Here is a 24,977-nt window from a genome sequence, read left to right on the forward strand (position 1 = left end):
GCAGCAACAACAACAACAACAACGCCATTAATTCCCAACAGCACTGCCACAACCACAACAACAACCAGCACAACTGCAGCAGCAACAGCAGCAGCAACAACAACAACAACAGCATTCTAATCAACAACAGCAATATCTGCAACAACAACAACAACAATAACAACAACAACAATATCAACAGCAACAGTAACATGAACAACAACAGCAACAACAACAGCTGTTGTTTTACAGACAGTGCCGGATCTTCTGATGAGGAGGTGAAGGAGTTCATGCTTGATCCAAAACCGATTCTATTCAGCTCCGCTCCGCCCTCGGGGATCCAGAAGGTAATGAGATCATCGTCAGCCAATTTTCTGGTACCGAATGGACCACCCCTTAGTATTTGTGCTATTTCACCAAGAAAAAGGCATCGTTTAAATTCGTCCTCTGATTCTCTTGATTTGGAGAACATTTCTGTAATTCAGAGACCATGTCTTGACTTTGAGAAAATGCAGGTGAGTACATCCTTCTTTACCGTTTTTATACATTTCAAGGATTTCTTCATTTATTATTAAGGCGGCGAGCTGGCAGAACTGTTAGCATGCCGTACGAAATGCGTAACCATATTTCGTCTGCCGTTATGTTCTAAGTTCAAATTTTCGCCGAGGTCATCTTTGCCTTTCATCCTTTCGAGGTCGATAAATTAAGTACCAGTTATGCACTGAGGTCGATGTAATCGACTTAAATCGTTTGTCTGTCCTTGTTTGTCCCCTTTATGTTTAGCCCCTTGTGGGTAATAAAGAAACATATTATTATTATTATTATTATTATTATTATTATTATTATTATGGTGGTGAGCTGGTGGAATTATTAGTGCACCAGGTGAAATGCTTAGAGCTATTTCGCCTGTCGCTATGCTCTGAGTTCAAATTCTGCCATGGTCGACTTTGTCTTCTATCCTTTTGCAGTCGATAAATCAAGTACCAGTGAAACACTGGGGTTGATATAATCAACTAGTCCCTCCCTTCCACGCAAATCTCAGGCCTTGTGCCTTTAGTAGAAAGGGTTATTACTACTAGAAAATCTACCCATCTATGATGGAGGCATAAAATGAGGAAAGGAAGCCATGACAGCAGTATGCATTGAGAAACGTATAAATGGACTTGATAGATGTCTGCGGACTTGATACTGGGTGATGTCTTTGAGAAATCACATTTTTGTTGGTGATGCAGCTCTATGACATATGTTTGGGACTGAGTGACATGTAAGGACGATTCACTCCCGAACTGAAATAGGTTCCCAGCCTCTGTATCATGAATGGTTATGTGAACCACTCCTAACGAAAGCCAGAGCTTCCTTTGACCACTACATAAAAAGTATTAAGAAAAAAATGTTATTTAGATCATCATCATCATCATCATTTAATGTCTGCTTTCCATGCTAGCATGGGTTCGACGATTTGACTGAGGTCTGGTGAACCAGACTCCAATCTGATCTGGCAGAGTTTCTACAGCTGGATGCCCTTCCTAACACCAACCACTCCGAGAGTGTAGTGGGTGCATTTACGTGCCACTGGTACAAGGGCCAGTTTGGTGGTACTGGCAATGGCCATGCCCAAATGGTGCTTTTTATGTGCCACCTGCACAGGAGCCAGTCCAGCAGCACTGGCGACGACCTCGCTCGAATGTTTCACGTGCCACCAGCACAAGTGCTAGTAAGGTGACGTGGTAACGATCACACTCGAATGGTGTGTTTAACGTGCCATCAGCACGAAGGCCAGCTTGTTGCTCTGGCAATGATCTTACTCGTATGGTACTCTTAGCGCTCTGCACACTATTTTATGCTTGTTTATGCTCTTATACATTTAAAGTTCACAAATTTCCTTATTTAAATTATGAATCATGTTCCTTTCGATAATGTCAGTATGATTACAAAACTTCTTTGTAGACGATATTTTCTGTTTGGTCGACACTAATTTTCAAATTACTGGAATCCATTGCTCTCCTCATAGAGACATGTAACTGGCCGTGTGTAAACATGAGTGAGTGAAAATACACCTACACGATTTAAAGTTTGGTCCTGGGCCTTCTTTGCTGTGAATGCTCAAGTGGAATCTTTAACTAAAACTTACGTCTCATGACACTGGATTGTATCTATGCTTAAATATCTGTCCACCTGTTAATCTATCTGTCTTTCCATCTATCTATCTATCTATCCATCAGATATATGGTGTATATGGGTGTATTTGATGCATATGTGTTGTATATGTATGTGTCTATACATGTACTTCCATGTGTGAGTATGGATACAGCATGGCCAAATAGTTAAGATGTTGGCACGCATCACAAGATACCTGTTGCGTGCCACTTACCATAGCTTCATGCCATTCCAAGCCTTGTAAATAGAACTGGGTGAACCTTTATCCTTTAAACTGGCCTTGTCTGGCCAAAATATTCTATCAGCTTTATGTTCAAACTGGTGGTCAGATTTGGTCTTTCACACTTACTGTACAATGTCATTTTCTATAAAAATAAACCATCACATCATCAAAATCTTGAAGTTACAGGATGACTTACAATTAATTCAAGAACAATCATCATCATCATCATAGTTTAACGTCTGCTTTCCATTCTAGCATGGGTTGGACGATTCAACTGGGGTCTGGGAAGCCAAGAGGCTGCACTAGGCCCAGTCTGATCTGGCAGTGTTTCTACAGCTGGATGCCCTCCCTAACGCCAACCACTCCGTGAGTGTAGTGGGTGCTTTTTACATTCCACCGGCACAGGTGCCAGGCGAGGCTGGCAACGGCCACGATCGGTTGGTGCTTTTTACGTGCCACCGGCATGGAGGGCAGTTGAGGCAGCGCTGGCAACGGCCACGCTCGGATGGTTCTTTTATGTGCCACCGGCACTGGTATCACAACTACAATTTCCATTGATTTTTGATCGATTTCGATTTCACTTGCCTCAACAGGTCTTTGCAAGCAGAGTTTTGTGTCCCAAGAAGGAAAGGTATGCATAAGTGGACTGGCTACGAATAAATAATCATTACATTTGATTAAGAAATCTGAATACTAAAAGGTTGATGCAAACTGTGATGAAGATGGATTTTACCTGTGACTCAAAACTGCACCTTTGTCATACAGTGTGTGTCATTCTGATACCATCTGAGGATTATATTTGTGTGTATATGTATCTGTGGAATACTTGTCCACTTTTACACAAACTCAAAAACAGATTGGCTTACTAAGTTCTCATATTTACTTCAACATGTGTTAGAAAACACACGATTGTTTATAACTGTTCTCTTTTTATGTTCTGCCTATATCCATCTCAGAGTAAAATATCTGTAAGTGTTACAAACATTCTTGTACATCTCTGTTCATTATTTAAAGATATATTACTTACATGCATGCATCATCATCATCATCATCATCATCATCTTTTAATGTCCGCCTTCCATGCTAGCATGGGTTGGATGATTTTGACTGAGGGCTGGCGAACCAGACGGCCGCACCAGGCTCCAATCTTGATCTGGCAGAGTTTCTACAGCTGGATGCCCTTCCTAACGCCAATCACTCGAGAGTGGAGTGGGTGCTCTTTACATGCCACCGGAACGGGGGCCAGTCAGGCAGTACTGGCATTGACCTCGCTCGAATCTTTATGCATATATATATATATTATATATATATATACACACACATACACATGTGTCTACTATAATAATACTCATGTTTTTCTGTCACAAAATATGAATGAAAATGGAAGGGGTGATGGCAAACTGGTAGCAGAGGGCAGGATGATAGAAATTCTATGGTGATAAAAATATCAAAGCGTTTCAACACTGTGAGTATATGTGTGTGTATATAAAAGGGAACTATGTGAATGTTTATGTGCCTGAGTGTGTGCATGTATGTATGTGTGTGTGTGTGTGTGCAATGGAAATGGGATGGTGAACATTCAATGCTGAAAAGAAAAATCAAACAGCGTTTCAACTCTGTGTATTTTGGTATTTACTTGCCAGCTCCCGTATTTAGTCACGGCTAGCTTTATGTGGACTTAAGTCACACAAGAAGGAAGGAAACAAACAGTCAAGGGATGTTAGTTGCAGATAAGATTTTTCACAAAAAGTTTCGTAATAAAAGAATTATTAAACTAAAAACTTTGTTTTGTACCTCACCTATATATAAAATACTACAATTAGCCATCATTTTTGTTAGCATGGGGCCAGCTAGTATATATTTATTATGTATATTCAGTTTCAGTCTTGAAAATCCACTCACAAGGCTTTGTTTAGTTTGAGGCTATAGTGAAAGACACTTGCCCAAGCTGCCACACAGTGGGATTGAACTGGGAGCCATGTGGTTTAGAAACAAACTTCTTACCAGCTTGCACCTTATGACATAGGTTCTTCTGTAATTTTGCTATTTTTTTTTTCTTGGTAGGGTTGATGGCCCTATGCAAACCATTTGTACGTCTGGAACGAAGTGGCTCATATTATTCTGACTTCTATCCTTTGGCCTGTTCAGCCTGGAAGGTCCTGTCTGGAGCATGCATTCCATTGACATGGCACTCAGAGTCATTGAGGCATACAAGCTACTACAACATTGCTACAAGGACTGGACCTTGTGGTGGATCTCTGTTCAGTATGCCACCTACTTTTTGATAGGTGCACATACACACACACACATGTGGAGGGTGTAGCTTAGTGGTTAGAGTGTTAGACTCATGATTGTAAGATTCTGGTTTCGATTCCTGGACCGGGCAACATGCTATATTCTTGATCAAAACACTTCATTTCACGTTGCACGGGTCCACTCATCTGGCAAAAAATGAGCAGTCCTGCAATGGACCGGCATCCTGTACAGGTGGGGAACTGATACACCATGGAAATCCAGAAACTGGCCCTTATGAGTCAGCATGAGTCAAGAAGGAAACTTTTTTTTTACACACACACACACGTTCATATTCCTCTTTACCATTTTCTTTCTCAGATAATCCACAAGGTGTCCATAAATGATGTATCTAGGGTGTTTGTTAGTTACTTTTTTACATTTGTTTCGTTGTAATAATTGTTTATGTTCTTTTTTTTTAACTTATTTCAGTCATTTGACTGTGGCCATGCTGGAGCATTGCCATGTGGTTAGGAAGCCGGCTTCTTACCACTCAGCGACACCTGCACATATATACATACACACATACATGGAAGTACACATACACACACAGACAGACACACATAAACACATACATACATACATACATACATACATGCATCAATATATACATCAATACATACATACATACATACATACATACATCAAAACATACATACATCAAAACATACATACACACATACATACATCAATACATATATACATACATCAATACATACATACATACATCAATACATACATACATACATCAATACAACATACATACATCAATACAGGCATACATACATCAAAACATACATACACACATACATACATCAATACAAACATACATACATACCTACACACACACACACACACACACACACATACACACACATACACACACACGCATACATAGCTTCCACAGAATTTCTGCCTGCCAAATTCACTCACAAGGCATTGGTCAGCTTGAGGCTATAGTTGAAGATACTTGTTCAAGGTGTCAATTATCACTCTGTTTTATGATATAATATTGGATCCACATTTGCACCTTATTGAAAACTTTCTTGCCTTATGGTCTATTCTGTATATGATCAAGATATATCAGGAATATCTGTGTATATACACATATGGACATACATATATATATGCTTGTGTATAAGTGTGTCTGTGTGTGTGTGTGTATAATTGTACACATGTGTATATGTAAATGTATGTATCTGCAAGTGTGTGTGTACGTGATTGTTTACATATGTGCGTATTTATACACTTGTTTGTAAGTATGTGTCTATACACTTGTGTATGTATGTGCATATACATAAACGTACATGTATATATGTGTGTGTGGCTGTGGGTATATGAATGCATGTATGTGCTTCTCTGTGTATGTATATATGTATGTGTATAAGTACATGGATATATGTACATGTAAATATGTGTATTTACACATAAATGTATGTGTATATGTGTGTGTCTATGGATACACTGTCTGTGGGTATATGAATGCATGTATGTGCTTCTTTGTGTGTGTGTATATATATATATATATATACGCACACACACTTGCACACACATACACGTTTATATATGTACATGTACATATATGTTTGTGCATAAGTACATGGATATAAGAACATGTGAATATGTGTACATATATGTGTATATATACATGCATGTATGTGTATGTCTATAGATACACACACACACACACACACACGTTCATATTCCTCTTTACCATTTTCTTTCTCAGATAATCCACAGGTGTCCATAAATGATGTATCTAGGGTGTTTGTTAGTTACTTTTTTACATTTGTTTCGTTGTAATAATTGTTTATGTTCTTTTTTTTTAACTTATTTCAGTCATTTGACTGTGGCCATGCTGGAGCATTGCCATGTGGTTAGGAAGCCGGCTTCTTACCACTCAGCGACACCTGCACATATATACATACACACACATACATGGAAGTACACATACACACACAGACATACACACATAAACACATACATACATACATACATGCATCAATATATACATCAATACATACATCAATACATATACACATACATCAATACATATATACATACATCAATACATACATACATACATCAATACATACATACATACATCAATACATACATACATACATCAATACAAACATACATACATCAATACAGGCATACATACATCAAAACATACATACACACATACATACATCAATACAAACATACATACATACCTACACACACACACATACACACACACACACATACACACACATACACACACACGCATACATAGCTTCCACAGAATTTCTGCCTGCCAAATTCACTCACAAGGCATTGGTCACCTTGAGGCTATAGTTGAAGATACTTGTTCAAGGTGTCAATTATCACTCTGTTTTATGATATAATATTGGATCCACATTTGCACCTTATTGAAAACTTTCTTGCCTTATGGTCTATTCTGTATATGATCAAGATATATCAGGAATATCTGTGTATATACACATATGGACATACATATATATATGCTTGTGTATAAGTGTGTCTGTGTGTGTGTGTGTATAATTGTACACATGTGTATATGTAAATGTATGTATCTGCAAGTGTGTGTGTACGTGATTGTTTACATATGTGCGTATTTATACACTTGTTTGTAAGTATGTGTCTATACACTTGTGTATGTATGTGCATATACATAAACGTACATGTATATATGTGTGTGTGGCTGTGGGTATATGAATGCATGTATGTGCTTCTTTGTGTATGTGTGTGTGTATATATATATATATACACACATACACGTTTATATATGTACATATGTTTGTGTATAAGTACATGGATATATGTACATGTAAATATGTGTATTTACACATAAATGTATGTGTATATGTGGGTGTCTATGGATACACTGTCTGTGGGTATATGAATGCATGTATGTGCTTCTTTGTGTGTGTGTATATATATATATATATATACGCACACACACTTGCACACACATACACGTTTATATATGTACATGTACATATATGTTTGTGCATAAGTACATGGATATAAGAACATGTGAATATGTGTACATATATGTGTATATATACATGCATGTATGTGTATGTCTATAGATACACACACACACACACACACACACACACACACGTAATTTCACTTCCCACTGTTCTTTCATGTTATATAACTGAGATTCAATCTACCCTTGCCTGTTTAATCTGTCTGATTTGTTGCTGTGCCAACATAACTCCAGGCTTCTTCCTGTCTTTCAATTGTTGGCATTGTGCAGGCTTTGAGGGAGGATCGCTGCCAACATTTCATTCTGCCAGTCTTGTCAAATACTGTTGAACCTTTATTCTGAACTTTTTCACCTTGTTGTCTATGGACACATCTGGTTTTAGTTTTACAATTCCATTCATAGATACACACCCCTTCCCAATATATATATATATATATATGAATACATACACACATATATAAATACATATGTATGTGTCTATAAGGGTATGTATTATATAATATATATATATATATATATATCAAGTTATATACATATGTATAAATACATATGTATGGGTCTGTAGTGGTGTATGTATATATATATATATATATATATATACATACACACACACACACACACAAACACACACACACACGCATGCATATATATAGTATATATATGTTTGTGTGTATTCTTTTGGTCTCAGCAGGGTCATTATATACATATATATACATGTGTATATATAGAGGCGGCGAGCGCAGCAGAAACGTTAGCACACGGGCGAAATGCGTTGCCGTATTTCGTCTGCCGTTACGTTCCGAGTGTCAAATTCCCCGAGGTCGACTTTGCCTTTCATCCTTCCGGGGTCGATAATTATAGTACAGTTACGCACTGGGGGTTGATGAATCGACTTTAATCCGTTTGTCATGTCCTTGTTTGTCTCTCTGTGTTTAGCCCCTTGTGTGGGTATAAAGAAATATATATATACAGTATGTGTGTTATATAATATGTATATATATATTATATATGTATATATATGTTAGTATATATATATATATATTATATATATACTAATGCTCTTTATTCTTTTATTTGTTTCAGTCATTTGACTGTGGCTATGCTGGAGCACCACCTTTTAGTTGAGCAAATCAACCCCAGGACTTATTCTTTGTCAGCCTAGTACTTATTCTATCGGTCTCTTTTGCCGAACCACTAGATTACGGGGATGTAAACACACTAGCATCGGTTGTCAAGTGATGTTGGGGGAACAAACACAGACACACAAGCATAAACACACACACATATATATGTATATACATGACGGGCTTCTTTCAGTTTCCGTCTACCAAATCCACTTACAGGGCTTTGGTCAGCCCGAGGCTATAATAGAAGACACTTGCCCAAGGTGCCATGCAGTGGGACTGAACCAGGAACCATGTGGTTGGTAAGCAAGCTACTTACCACACAGCCACTCCTGTGCAATATATATATTTATTTATTTATTTATTTATATATAATCATGTCAGTGAATTTATTAATCCTCTCCATGAAGGGTCATTGACCTCTTTAGGAGATTTTATGATGCAACCACTTCTTGTTGCAATTATTTATTGTTCACTAAAATCTTTGATTGATTGATTAACTGGCTGTGATTCATCATTGATTGCTCATATTACTATTGTTGCTGTTGTCTTTCTTGCTGCTGTTTTCGTTCACTCTCCCTCCTCCTCTAGCATATCTGCACCATTCTACCGCTTGGAAGCAATCCATATACGCAGCAGCAACATACAAGATAGAGTAGGATTCACAGTTTCTCTTATCTTGCTGTTTTGAAGGGTTGTGTTATAATAAATACCATGGCTAAGATTGTATCCATCCCAAAGACTAGTAGAGATCTTCAGGGCCAGAAACTAAGACTGCATCCGAAACTCTCAGGGAGACCATGCGGGCTGCAACGTAAGACTGTATCCCAAAGGCTATGAGGCATCTTGAGGGCCAGAACCTCCTTCAGCTCCTCTCAATTACTGATGTTCTGATGTGTTGAAGTGCGTTCCCAAAGTAGAAAGTCCTGGGTCAAGAAAAGAACAAGCTTGTGTGTCTAACCACTGCAATATCATCAGATGCTGACTGCCCTCCGCCAGTTGAGCAATGCAGTTGATGGATGTTCTGATTTAGCAGCAAAAAAATAAGATTAATGGTGTGTAAAAACAATGACATTCTTAGAGAAACTTTAGGTGTCTACATAAACTAGCTAGCCAGTTTGTTTTGAAGGACCTTTAGGATGGTTATGACTTGAGATAGCTTCTAGAAATCCTTGACTTGACGATGCTCCAGAGGAGCACTACTGGTTCAAAATAAACTCCAGAGATTTAGAAGTGCCATCAGGAAGGATTGTCTGAGTGAGTGCAGAGCAACAAAACTATGTTGCTCTTACATGTGCAGTGTCCAAGCATTACTGACTTGTGGAGTTATGTTGGAGTTATGCGGGACAAATTCACCTATTGGCTAAGTCCACTGTGAAGATTGCTGCGCTGCCTGCCTTAACAAGGTAAGGCAAGCCACATTCCTCTGTCTGGTGGCCATGGGGAAAGGCTGTATAGGGGACAAAAGTGAAAGCATTGAGGACAGACTTCTACCTCTTTGGTTAAACTCTCATTGACTTTTTCAAATCCTGCTTGGAAAGGAAAGCAAAAGTAATTAGGGAGATGATCTCTCCTAATGAATTTGTCAAAATGTGAGTGACAATGGCAAAAATGAGCTGGGTGAAAGGAACTACTCTAAGCATATGCTTGTAGATTGAAGATAAACAGTTTGGTGAGGGCTTGTGCCGTTGATGGGCAGGGTGATCCTGGATCTGTAGGGGTCTTTGATTGTGCCCTCCCACCTCCCTAGTTGGAGGCTCTCCTGTATCAGAAGAACTGCATCATCCACACACTTTGTATACTAAACAAGTTATTAAGATGGCAAGCAAGCAGAATTGTTAGCATGCCGGTCAAAATGTTTAGTGGCAGTTCATCTGTCTTTACATTCTGAGTTCAAATTCGGCCGAGGTCAGCTTTGCCTTTTATCCTTTCACGGTTGATAAAATAAGTACCAGTTGTGCACTGGAGTCGATTTAATTTACTTTTACCCTCCCCTACAACTGCTGGCCATATGCCAAAATTTGAAACCATTATTATTATTATTAACCCGCATGTGTAAGCGAAAGCAGGGTATTATAATTAATTGTCCTTGTCTGTGTGTTTGCAAAATTACTTGAAAACAGCCAAACAGATTTTCACCAAATTTGGCAGAAATACTCTCTGGGGGAGTGGCTCAAAATGATGAAAATCTGGTTCGATTATCTTCAAACATACATAAATACATACATAGATATGCAACTCTGTGTGTATACAGTAATGGATTTGAGGGTTTCATTTATTTATGAGTTGATTTCTCAATTTCACCGGAGTATAAATACCTATAATGGTGATACTTAAAAAAAAGAAAAAAATTTTTTTAAAGATCAAACTCAAAAATTTCCCGATAAGCAAGTGGTCATATTATTTATATCCTGCAATGAACTACAGTACATTTAATTCACCTGCCATAACTGAAAGACGTTGCTATGCAATATTTTCTATAAGTATTTCATTTTGTTCACTTTCTTTTTCATATGAATTGAACCTTGTCTGCATATGTATAGATCATGTTGTACCTATACATATAGACACGTGTGCATACATAAATACATACATATATATGCGACAGTGTGTGTGTGTGTGTGTGTGTGTGTGTGTGTGTGTGTGTGTGTACAATAATGGATTTGAGGGTTTAGTTTACTTATGAGTTGATTTCTTAATTTCATCATTCTTAGGCTTCTGATCCTCTTTTAGTGAAACCCCTACAAAGCTTAATTCAGTTTGGTTAAAAAGCATGAGTAAGCAACGCACTGTAAACCACACTATAATTTGCAAAAAAATTTATCCACATGCAGGGTATGCATTATCCTTCCGATGCCTTATTCTTTTATTATTATTGTTTTTGCCAAAGTCTCCTTCACATTTCATTCTTTCAGGGTCAGTGAATTAAGTACTAGTAAAACATTGGGGTCAATGTAATCAACTAGTCCCATCCCCACAAATTTCAGACCTTGTACCTACAGCAGAAAGGATTATTATTATTATTATTCTCTGTTTGACTTTTGCTTTATATTTGAACAAGCTGGCTCCAAGTCTCATCCAGAGACCTCAAGAGACAACAAGTTGGAAGTTCGTGTTGGTGTTATGCCTAGGGTGCCATATATTTGGTTTTGTGCTTAGTGTTGTACTAGTGAATGCCTAAAAAACCATACGAAAGTTATGTTTGTTTTAAAACTTGAGATTACATAGAAAGTATTTTGCGTAGGATATGAGCAGTTCCCATGAGCACTATCTTTTGAATTTCTGACATTTTTGGATTTCCTGGTATCATCATTATTATTATTATTATTATTATTATTATTATTATTATCATTATTATTATTCAGTGAGAGAGCAGTGCATGCCATCAAAGTGACACTGGGGTAAAATATACGAAGCCCAGTATACCCATCATGACTACCTGTCTGATAAGGGTACACCAGGCACATGCATCACAACCATATGTGCGCGACATGGTGGTCTCATATCAAGATAAACAGCACGTGACCTTGCAGGTGGGGCCCAGTTAGAATTTTCTTCTGGTTGAGTAACCCATCCTGCTCAAAAGGTCCCTGAATAAGAGTTGTTTAAGGATGTTGAACGAAACACCCATGTTTCCTGAGGTGAATTATTCAAACTCCAAAGAATCCCTCTCAACACATGGCTACGATGCTTCCCCACTACTCTGCTCATGATCAGCGATGCACATATCATCAGCCACTAAGGGACATGCTCAACTGATTAAGGTCAGACAACTGACGACCAAATTTGTAGTATTGAGCAGAATATTTGCCGTAGCCCATCTTTTATACCAAGACAAAACAATATACATGATGACACTTCCAATCAGTTAAGATCAGAACCCATGAGAGCCACTGCCTTGTACTGCATCAGGGCATTATTATTACTATTATTATTATTATTATCTTTATTATTATTATTGTTGTTATTATTATTATTAAGAAGACAGTGAGCTGGTAGTCGTTAGCACTTCAGACAAAATACGAAGCAACATTCCTTCTGGGTCTTTATGTTCTAAGTTTGACATAATTGATAAATACCCCACTGCGCCCCCACCCCAGAAATTGCTGGCCTTGTGCCAAAATTTTAAACTATTATTATTATTGTTATTATTATTATTATTATTTGTTATTATTATACATCTATCATATTTATTTTTCATTACTTTTCAAATTTATCCAAACAACAAGGGATTTGTAAGTCTGGGATTATTTTTGCTGTCTGTAAGAGAGTAGTAGAAAAAAACATTTTTTTTTTTTGCAAGAGTGATAATAAATGTTTGTGCAATTTGCAGAAAGTAATTTCTGGCTGTGATATAAAATGTATTGTGATACCAAATACAAAAATGTTAATACTGTTTGCTCACATTTACCAAGCTAACAGTTAAAAACCGGTATCCTTTACATTAAAGCTGGGGGTGATCTGGCAAATGCTAGCCGAAGCCTGGAGAGAAAATAGCTGTACATAGGATTAAAAAAGAATATCAGTGACACTTTATAAGACAGTAAACAGTTAGTTGTTAAGTGTTTATTTTATATCCTACTGAAGTAGATATTATATATATATTGCTACTAAGCTGGGAACAAAGGTTTTATTTATTAGGGTATATTTGGCTTACTTGTTTAATCTGATAAGCCTTTTTGCTCAAAGAAATTACATCGTTGAATCTTTTATGTATTCATTGGAAGTTTTGGAAATAGCAGCTACAAATCTCCCTCAAATCTCACCCTATCATGTTAAGAAAAAATAACACAAACAAAAATAAATAAAAGGAAAAAAAAAAAGAAATAGAAGGCCATCTGGATAATGTTGTTCTTGATAAATTGTATGACTGTGTAACCATAGATTTTTGTTTCGTTATCACTGGGTCTCAAGTCTATTGTGTGTGTGTGTGTGTGTGTGTGTGTGTGTGTGTGTGTGTGTGTATGTATGTGTTTATTACGTTGGGATAGTGGGTGCTGCTGCTGTTGTTGTTGTTGAGTGAATAGTTTTTGTCCCAGAGCTCGCAAGATGGGAGAAGTCCGAAACTTGGTCCTGTGCTATTCGTAAGACCCGCAGAAGTGAAAGCAGGTCAACCCATGACACCGAGAGCATCGACGGATGGATGAATGAGCATCCAGGCTCAGTGGTTGCGTAGGAAGTCGGGGAGGGGGGAAAGAAACAGGAAGAAAGAGTGAGATAAAGTTGGGGTGAAAGAGTACAACAGGGGTCACCACCACCCCCTGCCGGAGCCTCATGGAGCTTTGGGTGTTTTCGCTCAATAAACACACACAACGCCTGGTCTGGGAATCGAAACCGCGATCCTCTGACCGCGAGTCCACTGCCCTAACCACTGGGCCATTGTGCCTCCACTATTGGGTGCTGCTGTAACCTTGAGCCAGCCAACACCTTGTGAGTGAATTTGGTTGATGAAAACTGTGTGAAGGCTCATCACATATGTGTCTGTTTGTCTTGCTGTCTGTCTGTCTGTCTGTCTCTCTCTCTCTCTCTCTCTCTCTCTATATATATATATATATATATATATATATATTTATACAACAAAGCCCTCCCCCAAATCTCAGTTGAAGGGTCTTGTCTTGCAAGTAATTAGGTGACCTTGCTGGTGCCGGTGCCACATAAAAGTCACCCAGCAAATTCTGTTAAGTAGTTGGTGGTAGGAAGAGTATCTGGCCATAGAATCCATTCCAAGAAAGACAGTAGAACTCTTCACAGTCTTCTGCTTTGCTAGCTCTTGTCAAACTGTCCAACCCATACCCGCATGGAAAGCAGATATTAAAATGCAGATGATGATAATGATAATGATAATGATGATGACGACGACGACAATATATGTGTGTGTGTGTGTGTGAATGTGTTTATAGACATGTGAATATGTACATATATATATATATGTGTGTGTGTATATGTATGTGTGTATATATGCGTGAATATATATATATGTGTGTGTATGTGTCAATATAAATGTTACGAAGGGCATCCAGCTGAAGAAACAATGCCACGTTAGGCTGGAACTGGCAGCAGCTGTCCGGCTCATCAGTTCCACTCAAACTCTCTAACCCATGCCAGCATGGAGTGCAGACGTTAAATGATAATGGTGATGATATATATATATATATATATACATGGGGATACATATATGGCAGTGAGGTGGCAGAAATGTTAGTATGCTAGGCAAAATGCTTAGCGGTATTTTGTCTGCCGCTACGTTCTGAGTTCTAATTCCGCCAAGGTCGACTTTGCTTTTCATCCTTTCGGGGTCGATTAAATAAGTACCAGTTACGCACTAGGGTCGATATAATCAACTTAATCCGTTTGTCCTCTCTGTGTTTAGCCCCTTGTGGGTGGGTAGTAAAGAAATAGGTATTTTGTCTGTCTTTACGTTTTGAGTTCAAATTCTGACGAGGTTGACTTTGCTGTTCATCCTTTCAGGTTCAATGAATTAAGTACCAGTTCCATACTGGGGTCAATGTAATCGACTGCAGCCCCCCCCCCCACCACAAAAAAAAAATTCGGGCCTTGTGCTTAGAGTAGAAAAGGATATATACATGGAGATGCTGAAGAGTTCCTGGCTTTGGGTAAAAGAAAATATAAGAGGGTCAGTTGATTATGATTTTATTCAGTGACTATGTTTGTGTGTATACATATACATATATATTCCTCTTGTAAAAGAACTTGGAAGGTTGGTCCTCCAACCAGGCTTTTCATGATACTCTTAAAGCCAAGAATTTTTCAGTACCACCTGTATGCAGTTATATTTAGGGATGGTTATGCATAAATGTGTGTGTGTGTGTGTATATGTATATATCTTTATCTTTTGCTTGTTTCAGTCATTGGACTGCAGCCATACTGGGGCAACACCTTGAAGGGTTTAGTCAAACAAATCTACAGTAGTTCTTACTTTTGCTTAAAGCCTGGTGCTAGTGGTCTCTTTTGCCAAACTTCTAATGGGAACATAAATTAACCCACACCACTTGTCAAGCTGTGATGAGGAACAAACACACACACACAGATATATACATATGTATATATATATAATATATATATATATATATATATATATATATATATATATATATATATATATATATATATACTCTTTACTCTTTTACTTGTTTCAGTCATTTGACTGTGGCCATGCTGGAGTACCGCCTTTAGTCGAGCAAATCGACCCCAGGACTTATTCTTTGTAAGCCTAGTACTTATTCTATCGGTCTCTTTTGCTGAACCGCTAAGTTATTGGGACAATAATGCACCAACATCAGTTGTCAAGCGATGTTGGGGTGGGGGGGACAAACACACACACACACACACACATATATATACACATACATACGACAAGCTTCTTTCAGTTTCCATCTACCAAATCCACTCACAAGGCTTTGGTCGGCCCGAGGCTATAGTAGAAGACACTTGCCCAAGGTGCCTTGCAGTGGGACCGAACCTGAGGCCATGTGGTTTGTAAGCAAGCTACTTACCACACAGCCACTCCTACACCTGGAAAAACAAACAAGAGGTTGTATCAAGAAATGTATTTGGCTGTGGAACAACTCCTGCCTCAAACAGGGCTGAAAATGATGACAACTTCGACAGCAATGATGGTGATGATGAAGAAAAAATATCCTTACATGAAATTAGATTGAAAGGTTTAAATTTAAACAGAAACATTTAAAAACAACCAAATTCATATGATAGAAGCAGCAGGAGTTTACATCAAAAGAGTTTGATGTAAAATTACAGAAAAAAATATGTATTTTAGAATTTGTGATCTGTTGGTATTGTGTTGTTGTTGTTGTAATTTTTATTGCTGAAAATAATAAAAATAAAAAAATAGTTACAGACATAAAATGATTAGAAAGATTTTTGAAGATTCAAAATGCATGCTTTAATTATTAGTTCATTGGAAGCATCTGTTTAAGTTCCAATTAAATAGACTGCTGCCTGTTGTTATGTAGGGTGGAGATGATTATGTTCCATGTTTCGTATGATGCGGTGTTTTTGCGACAGCGTTTAACTCTGTGACCTTCTACAGTCAGTAGTTCAACGAGTGAATCACGGGAACGTTTATGCTTCCTAATTGCGAATCTGAAGCAAAGTCTAAATATAGTTTGCATACTGGGACAACCGTCAGTGTGCATAGGCAATAAACACAGTCAGATGCAACTGCAAATAAATACACACTTGTACACAATGCATATGCAGACATGCACACCACACACCCAGCCACCCACCCACACCCACCCACCCACACACTGCGTTCATCTCTTTAATTAGTTGGGTGTGTTAGTGCCTGAAATGTTAAACTTAATTGAATAGATGTTAAGTGAACTGTAACTGAACTGCATAAAGTAAGATCTAGCACATGAAGAAGCCGTTTATGTAGTAATAACGGTCATTAGCGGTCACTAATGGTCATTAACTAACTCCGGTCATAATGAATTACTTTACTTATTATTTTTACTGTATATTTACTCTGTATGTGTGTGTGTATACATATACATATATATTGCCTGTTTGTGTTCAATTATTTTGTGAAGTAGCATAATAGAATATTTAATTTTAAACATGCGCATATACAGCCACACTCTTACCACCAAAAACACACATATACATGCAGATGTGTACACATACACACACAGACCACATTCTTCCTCATAAACACATATAGATACCGATGCACTCATACACTTGCTCAGGCAGGCACACATAATTTTATGCATAAACTTACTCTTACGCACACACATATATACCCAAAGACAAATTCAGGTATAGGCATTGCTGTTACGAGACATAAATATGCATATTATCGTATTCATTAGCCCCATTTAACCTCTGTTTTCAATACTGGCATAGGAGCTGGTAAGCTTGGGAAAGGCACTGAGATCCAAGTGTCTGCTTTGGTAGGGCTTTTACACCTGGATTCTCTTTCTAACACGAACCGATTGTCTTGAGCCACTGTTCTTGAGGAGACCTATTGAGTCAAGTACATCAACATCAAAATAAAAATTCAAATGGAAATTGTAGTTAAGACACCCATGCTGGTGACACGTAAAAAGCACCGTCCAAACGTGGCAGATGCCAGCGCCGCCTGACTGGCGTCCATGTCGGTGACACGTAAAAGCATCAACCGATCATGGCTGTTCACCAGCCTGCTCTGGCCCCTGTGCCAGTGGCACGTAAAAAACACCCACTACACTCACTGAGTGGTTGGCGTTAGGAAGGGCATCCCGCAGTAGAAACACTGCCAAATCAGACTAGAGCCTGGTGCAGCCTCCATGGCTTGCAGACCCCGGTTGAACCGTCCAACCCATGCTAGCGTGGAAAACAGATGTTAAATGATGATGATGATGACACTGAGACCAGTGAAGTAGCCGAGTAATGCACACAAAACATGAACATCATCACCATCATTATCAACATCATTTAACATCCATCTCTCATGCTGGCATCGGTTCGACACATTCCAATAGGTTGGAAGATAGCGTTGTATGCCAATGTCTGAGTTGTAGTTCTTCAAAGCTGGTTGTGCACATTTCACATTTGCCCAAGGTGCCATGTAGTGGGACTGAACCCGGAGCTATGTGGTTGGTAAGCAAGCCACTTACCACACAGCCACTCCTACACCTATATATATAGTTATGTATATGTTCCCAAATGTTGCTAATAATAATGTTACTGTTTCCCATGTCTATAGTAAATGATGATGATGTTGATGATGATGATGATGATGATGATTATGGTGGTGGCAGTGTCTACAGCTCTGGCACCAGCAAATGTGATTGTGGTGGTGATGATTGTGATGATGAATCATTATGGCCCCTTAAACAATTGGAGCAGTCATTTGGCTGCTGCTGCTATAGTTGTTGTTGTTATTGCAATGTAAACTCAGGAAAAAATAAAAAAAAATAAATCTGAAGGTATCTGGTTAAGGGGAGAGTGTAGAGCGGGGTTTGTTATTTGAATGAAGAGTAAAGTAGGAGTGTTGGGAAAGGGAAGACTGAAAAAAAAAGAAATATATGAATGACAAATTACCAGAAGAAAGCACTTTGTGAAATATAACAGGGAATCATCTAGATTTTTATTTATATTTTTATTATTTATTTATATATATATATATATATATATATATATGTATATATAAATTTTTCTTTTGGTCTTTTTAATGTAATTTTACCTGAATAGGTTTATCATGGAAAAGTGTGATCATCATCATCATCTTCATCAAGAACAGCAGCATCAAGCTGCAGATTATCATTATCATCATCATGATCAGCATCAGCATCATTGTTATCGTCACTGTCATCATCGTCACTTTCATTGCATCATCTTCATCATCATCTTCATTATCATCATCTTCATCATCATCGTCATCATCATCATCATCTTCGTCATCAGCATCATCATCGTCATCAGCATCATCATCATTGTCATCATCATCACCATCATCACCATCATCATCATTGTCGTCATCATCATCATAATCATCGTCATCATCATCATAATCATCATCATCACCAGCATCATCATCATCACCATCATTGTCATCACCACCACCACCACCACCACCACCACCACCATCATCATCATCATCACCTCTTTTTTTTTTATCTCCACTGTTATTATCATCATTGTTAACTCCACTGTCATTATTATCAACATCACTACTAATCACAATCATCATCATCGTTGTCATCATCATCGCTATCATTATCATCATCATCATCTTGAAATTTTAACCCCCAATCTTGCTGGGAAGAATGTGCGTGTGTTTGTTTAAGTTTATGTTATTAATTTCTGTTGTTGTTGCTGTTTGGCTCTGGGTCAACCTTGATCAAAAAAGGCTTCTTACGATCAGAAGCATTTCCAGCTGTGACTATCAGATCTTATTTTTTTCAACAAGGATTACAAAGTCTGTAGTGGGATAGCATTCTTATGATTCATGAGTGATCTGACTGCCAATTCTAGCAGTTGGTATGACCTCGTAGAGGCTGCTTCATTATAATTAATTACATCAGGTGTGATGGAGCAGAAACCAGTTTACAGTTCTATATTTAAGAGATGAGGAATTAATTACATTATTTAGATTATTTACATTCGACGAATATTTGTCCTCATCTTGTTTGTTGTTAACACAACGTTTTGGCTGATATATCCTCCAGCTTTCTTCGGGTGTCTTGGGAAAATTTCGAACCTGAGTTCTCATTCCTAAGGTATTTTTCAATGTTGTTGTTATTATTATTATTATTATTATTATTATTATTATTATTATTCTGATTACTGCCTGGAATCGAACTCGGAATCTTGTGCATATGGCGTAGTGGTTAAGTGCATGGGCTACTAACTCCAAGATTCCAAGTTCGATTCCAGGCAGTGACCTGAATAATAATAATAGTAATAATAATAATAATAATAATAACATTGAAAAATACCTTAGGAATGAGAACCCAGGTTCGAAATTTCCCCAAGACACCTGAAGAAGGCTGGAAGATATATCAGCCAAAACGTTGTGTTAACAACAAACAAGATGAGGACAAATATCCGTCGAATGTAAATAATTTAAATAATGTAAATAAGAAACAAGTTTGTCAGGCAAGGTAGAGCACAAATAGTTACATCGGGTGTTGTGTTGTAGGAACGGGTTCCACCAGAGGGTGAAGTCAACATGGATTCATTAGGTGAAGTGGAGGAGAGATTGGTACACCAGGGGTTGCAGAGTAAAAATAGATACCTCAGAGGCAGAGTGGAACAGAGCTGGGTACACCAAGGCTGGTAGAGCAGAGGTTGGTGTATCAAGTGTGGGGAAGTAGGGAAGAGTTTATCAGGCAATGTGGTGCACAAAAGGGTACATCTGGAGTGGTGGAACAGAGTGGAACACAGATAGATACAACAGGGGTTGCAAAGTAAGAATGGGTGCTTCATGACGGTGATGTTGAGATGGGTATATCTGGTGAGATTGGTTGAAGCAGAAATAGGTATATAAGGGATGGTGGAGCAAAAGAAGGAACCTCAGGTAATGTGGAGCGCAAAAGGGTACATTAGGGGTGGTGGAGCAGAGGAATGTACTCTAGGCAGGGTAGAGCACAGATGATGCATCATGGGTAGTGAAGCAGATGTGGGTGTCTCAGGCAGGATGGAGCAGAAATGAGTACATCTTGAATGGGTGCATTATGTGGAGTAGGGCAAAGATGGGTACATGAGGGTTATGGAGTAGAGGATGGGGTGGATCAAAGATGGATGCATCAAGTGTAAGGAAGTAAAAAAGGGTTTATCAAGCATTGTGGAGCACAAAAGGGTATATCTGGGGAGGTGAATCAAGGATACGTACATCAGGGGTGGCGAAGCAGAGAAATGCCCCTCAGGCAGGGTTGAGCACACTTAGGCAGGGTGGAACAGAAATGAGTGCATCTCATAGAGTGGAGTTGCATTATGTAGAGTAGGGCAAAGATGGGTACATGAGGGTTATGGAGCAGAAGCTAGTACATCAGATGGGACGGATCCAAAGATGGGTGCATCAGGTGGGTCAAAGGTAAGGCGGCGAGCTGGCAGAAACGTTTGCATGCTGGGCGAAATGCATAGCCGTATTTCGTCTGCCATTACGTTCTGAGTTCAAATTCCGCCAAGGTCGACTTTGCCTTTCATCCTTTCGGGGTTGATAAATTAAGTACCAGTTACGCACTGGGGTCGATGTGATCGAGTTAATCCATTTGTCCTCTCTGTGTTTAGCCCTTGTGGGCAATAAAGAAATAGGTAAGTGCATCAAGAAAAGACAGATAAATCAGATAAGAACAGAGATGCCATTTAAATTCCTAGTTTTGAGAACCAATGGCTGTAGTAGTAGTAGTAGTAGTAGTAGTAGTTGCAGTAGAGAAAATAAATTATGCCTGTAGCCAGTAATGGTAACATGGTGAACAGGGAATATTTGGCAGTCAGTCAAATGGACTGTTTTTTTCTTCTTCTTTAAATGAAGTGCAATTTGGAATGTTTTTGTACGGAGCATCTGCACCCTCCTTGATTTGTGTATGTTTGTGCTTGTGTCTTTATGCTTGTACAGAAAAGAAAAAAAGGAATGAGAGTTATGCAGATAGATTGACACAAAACAAATAGGAAGTTGGTGAAAGAAAAAAAAAATAAACAAAGTTAAATTAAAACTAATTAAATCTACATCATATTATGTGGAAATAAAAAAAGAAAATTTCATTCGTCCTCTCTGAAGGGAAAAGATGGAATTTACAGGTAAAAGGTTTGGTAAAAATTGGCAAACCATCACCAGTTCCATGTTGGTTATCGTGCATGACAAAGTGTACGCATGATTCTACTAAAACATCCCAAACCATAAATGGCAAGCAAATAAATGAATGGCTTTGTGTGGTTGCACTACATGTTAGAAATAACAGCCAAATCTTTTCTCTCTCTCTCTCTCTCTTAAATTATAACCAAACATCTTTAAAGGCTAGAAATTTTTGCAAAGATGGAACAGTTAATTATACTGACTCCCACCCTGGAGTCTTAGTGGTTGGAAAGCAAACTTCTTACCACACAGCCACACCTATACCTGCACACACGCGCACGCCCATGTGTGTGTGTGTGTTGTAATTGGAACTTTCTAGATTTGTTTATCAACATGATGAAGAAAGAAGAATTATATGAATGCTGACTCAGTTTATCTTCTCATTAATGAAGTGGTGCGCTGGCAAACTCGTTAAGCATGCTAGGCAAAATGCTCAGCATCTTTTCACCCGTCTGCACTTTTTGAGTTCGAATACTGCCAAGGTAGACTTTGATTTTCATCCTTTTGCAGTTAATAGAGTAACAGTTGATCACAAAAATGTAATCAACTTACCCCTCCCCCCCCCCCCCCGTAAATTACTAGCCTTGTTCAAAAATTTGAAATCATTAATTCTCGTTAATAAAGTGTGAAAAAGGGCAGAAATATTTCACCACGATTGAGGGTGAAAACTAGAATTTTTCAGCTTGAAAACAACTGATTTATTTAAACTGAAGATACACCCGCTGTTCCAACACTTTTATTGCATGGACTTACAAACCAATATTGATTTTCCAGTTGAAGAATTGTTACCATATGTTTCGCTTCTGAACAAATGGATCATTCCCTACTCCAAGTATCTCATTAAATACATGTGTGTATATGTGTATATATATATATATATATATATACACATACACACATACATATACATATATATATGTGTGTGTATATATAGCAATAATAAATCTCTGAGCGAGATATATATATATATACACACACACATAAATATAAATAAATACACACACATGTATATAGATACATACATATATATATATATATATACATATATATATATATATATATACACACATATACATAAATATATACACACATACCTATATACATATATATATATACACACACATACATATATAAATATACATATACGTACATATATATACATCTATATACATACATATATATATACATATACATGTATGTATATATATATATATATATATATATATATATATATATATATATATATATATTCATATATATATATATATGAAAGGCTCTGTACAATACTGACTCCTCCTGGCAAGGTAACAATGGAGCTTTCTGCGCTGCTTGTGCAAAACCATTCTCTTGAAAACCTTGTTACTATGATTAAGGAGAGGAAAGCCTCACTGACACTAGATTGGCTTCAGGGTATAAGGTGAACGAGCTATTAAATTAAGTTTCTTCTTATGCAATACCTGTGAAAGGTAATAATAATTGATTAGCCTGTAGTCTGAAGCTTTAGCCATTGTATCAATGCACCCTATGTGTGTGTGTGTGTGTGTGTGTGTTATTTATGAGCTGTGTGTCTACATTTGGTACTCAAGCACTTAGAATTTCATGCATATGTATGCACACCTATGCCAATGGATTTAACAATGTTATTGTTTCGAACTAAACAAAAATGATTAGTGGGCAAATGTGAAAGCTTATTAATACACAAGTACAGTAAGGAAATATGATAACTTATTAATACACATATTTTGTGAGTTAAGTTCCGCCAAGTTCCGCTTTGCCTTTCATCCTTTCAAGGTTAATAAAAATAAGTACCAGTTGAATACTGGGTTCATTGTAATTGACTTATCCCCTCCTCTAAAATTACTGGCCTTATGCCCTAATTTGAAATCATCATCATCATCATCATCGTCATTATTATTTGTTGGAATCCTTTCATCTCGGGAGACAATGGAGATGTACATAAAATCAGTTTTGCACGGGCCTGGGCTAGATGTAAGAAAATCCTGGGTAGCCCAATCGTCAGGATTCTTCTCTCGACCTTGCTGACGTAGTCCAAAGGAGTGCAGAGCATTACATTTGGCACCAGCTTGGTTGCAGGAGCTGCCGGAAGAGTGTCTAGTCGAACACTAAACCACCTACGGGGCTCCACTCCAGATTTCTTTGAAGGTTGTCTCCTTTCTGTAACCCTGGATAGGGGCCCATATCGGGTACTGTCAGCCGGAGCTGACATAATATTATTACTATTATCATCATTATTGGGGTGGAGAGCTGGCAGAATCATTAGCACATGAAATGAAATGCTCGGCAGCATTTCGTCTGCCTTCACGTTCTGAGTTCAAATTCCGCTGAGGTCAAGTTAGCCTTTCATCCTTCTGGATCTACATTTTAACTCTCTTTGATATCAATGCTAAGGAGCCTGGTGAACAGTTATGCCCGAGGGCCCTTAATACTCTCAGTCAAATTCTGCTGAGGTCAAGTTAGCCTTTCATCCTTCTGGGGTCAATAAATTAAGTACCAGTCAAACACTGGGGTCGATGTAATCGGCTATCCCCCTCCCATTAAATTTCAAGCCTTGTGCCTAAAGAAGAAAGGATGATTACTGTTATCATTGCTGGGGTGGGGAGCTGACAGAATTGTTAGCACCCCAGGGAAAATGCTTAGCAGCATTTCATCTGTCTGTATGTCCTGGGTTTAAATTCTACCAAGTTTGACTTGGCCTTTTATCCTTTTGAGGTTGATAAAATAAAGTAACGTTTGAGCACTGGGGTCGATGTAATCAGCTTACCCACTTCCCTGAAGTTGCTGGCCTTGTGCCAAAATTTTAAACCATTATTATTAGTATTATTTGTAGGATGCCAGCAACTGTTAAACATCTGTGGC

The 24,977-nt window shown here is 38.1% G+C and overlaps 1 protein-coding gene across 1 annotated transcript in view; it reads left to right on the forward strand.

Annotated features, from left to right (window-relative positions):
* Positions 1 to 24,977, forward strand: part of LOC115209942 (homeobox protein 13) — a 136,752-nt gene that overhangs the window by 70,463 nt on the left and 41,312 nt on the right. The window contains exon 3 of the mRNA XM_029778579.2: positions 204 to 494. Within this exon, the coding sequence (XP_029634439.1) occupies positions 204 to 494 (291 nt within the window). The remainder of the gene's footprint in view (positions 1 to 203; positions 495 to 24,977) is intronic.

The sequence above is a fragment of the Octopus sinensis genome, linkage group LG3 (assembly GCF_006345805.1).
Source record: "Octopus sinensis linkage group LG3, ASM634580v1, whole genome shotgun sequence".
Classification (NCBI taxonomy): domain Eukaryota; kingdom Metazoa; phylum Mollusca; class Cephalopoda; order Octopoda; family Octopodidae; genus Octopus; species Octopus sinensis.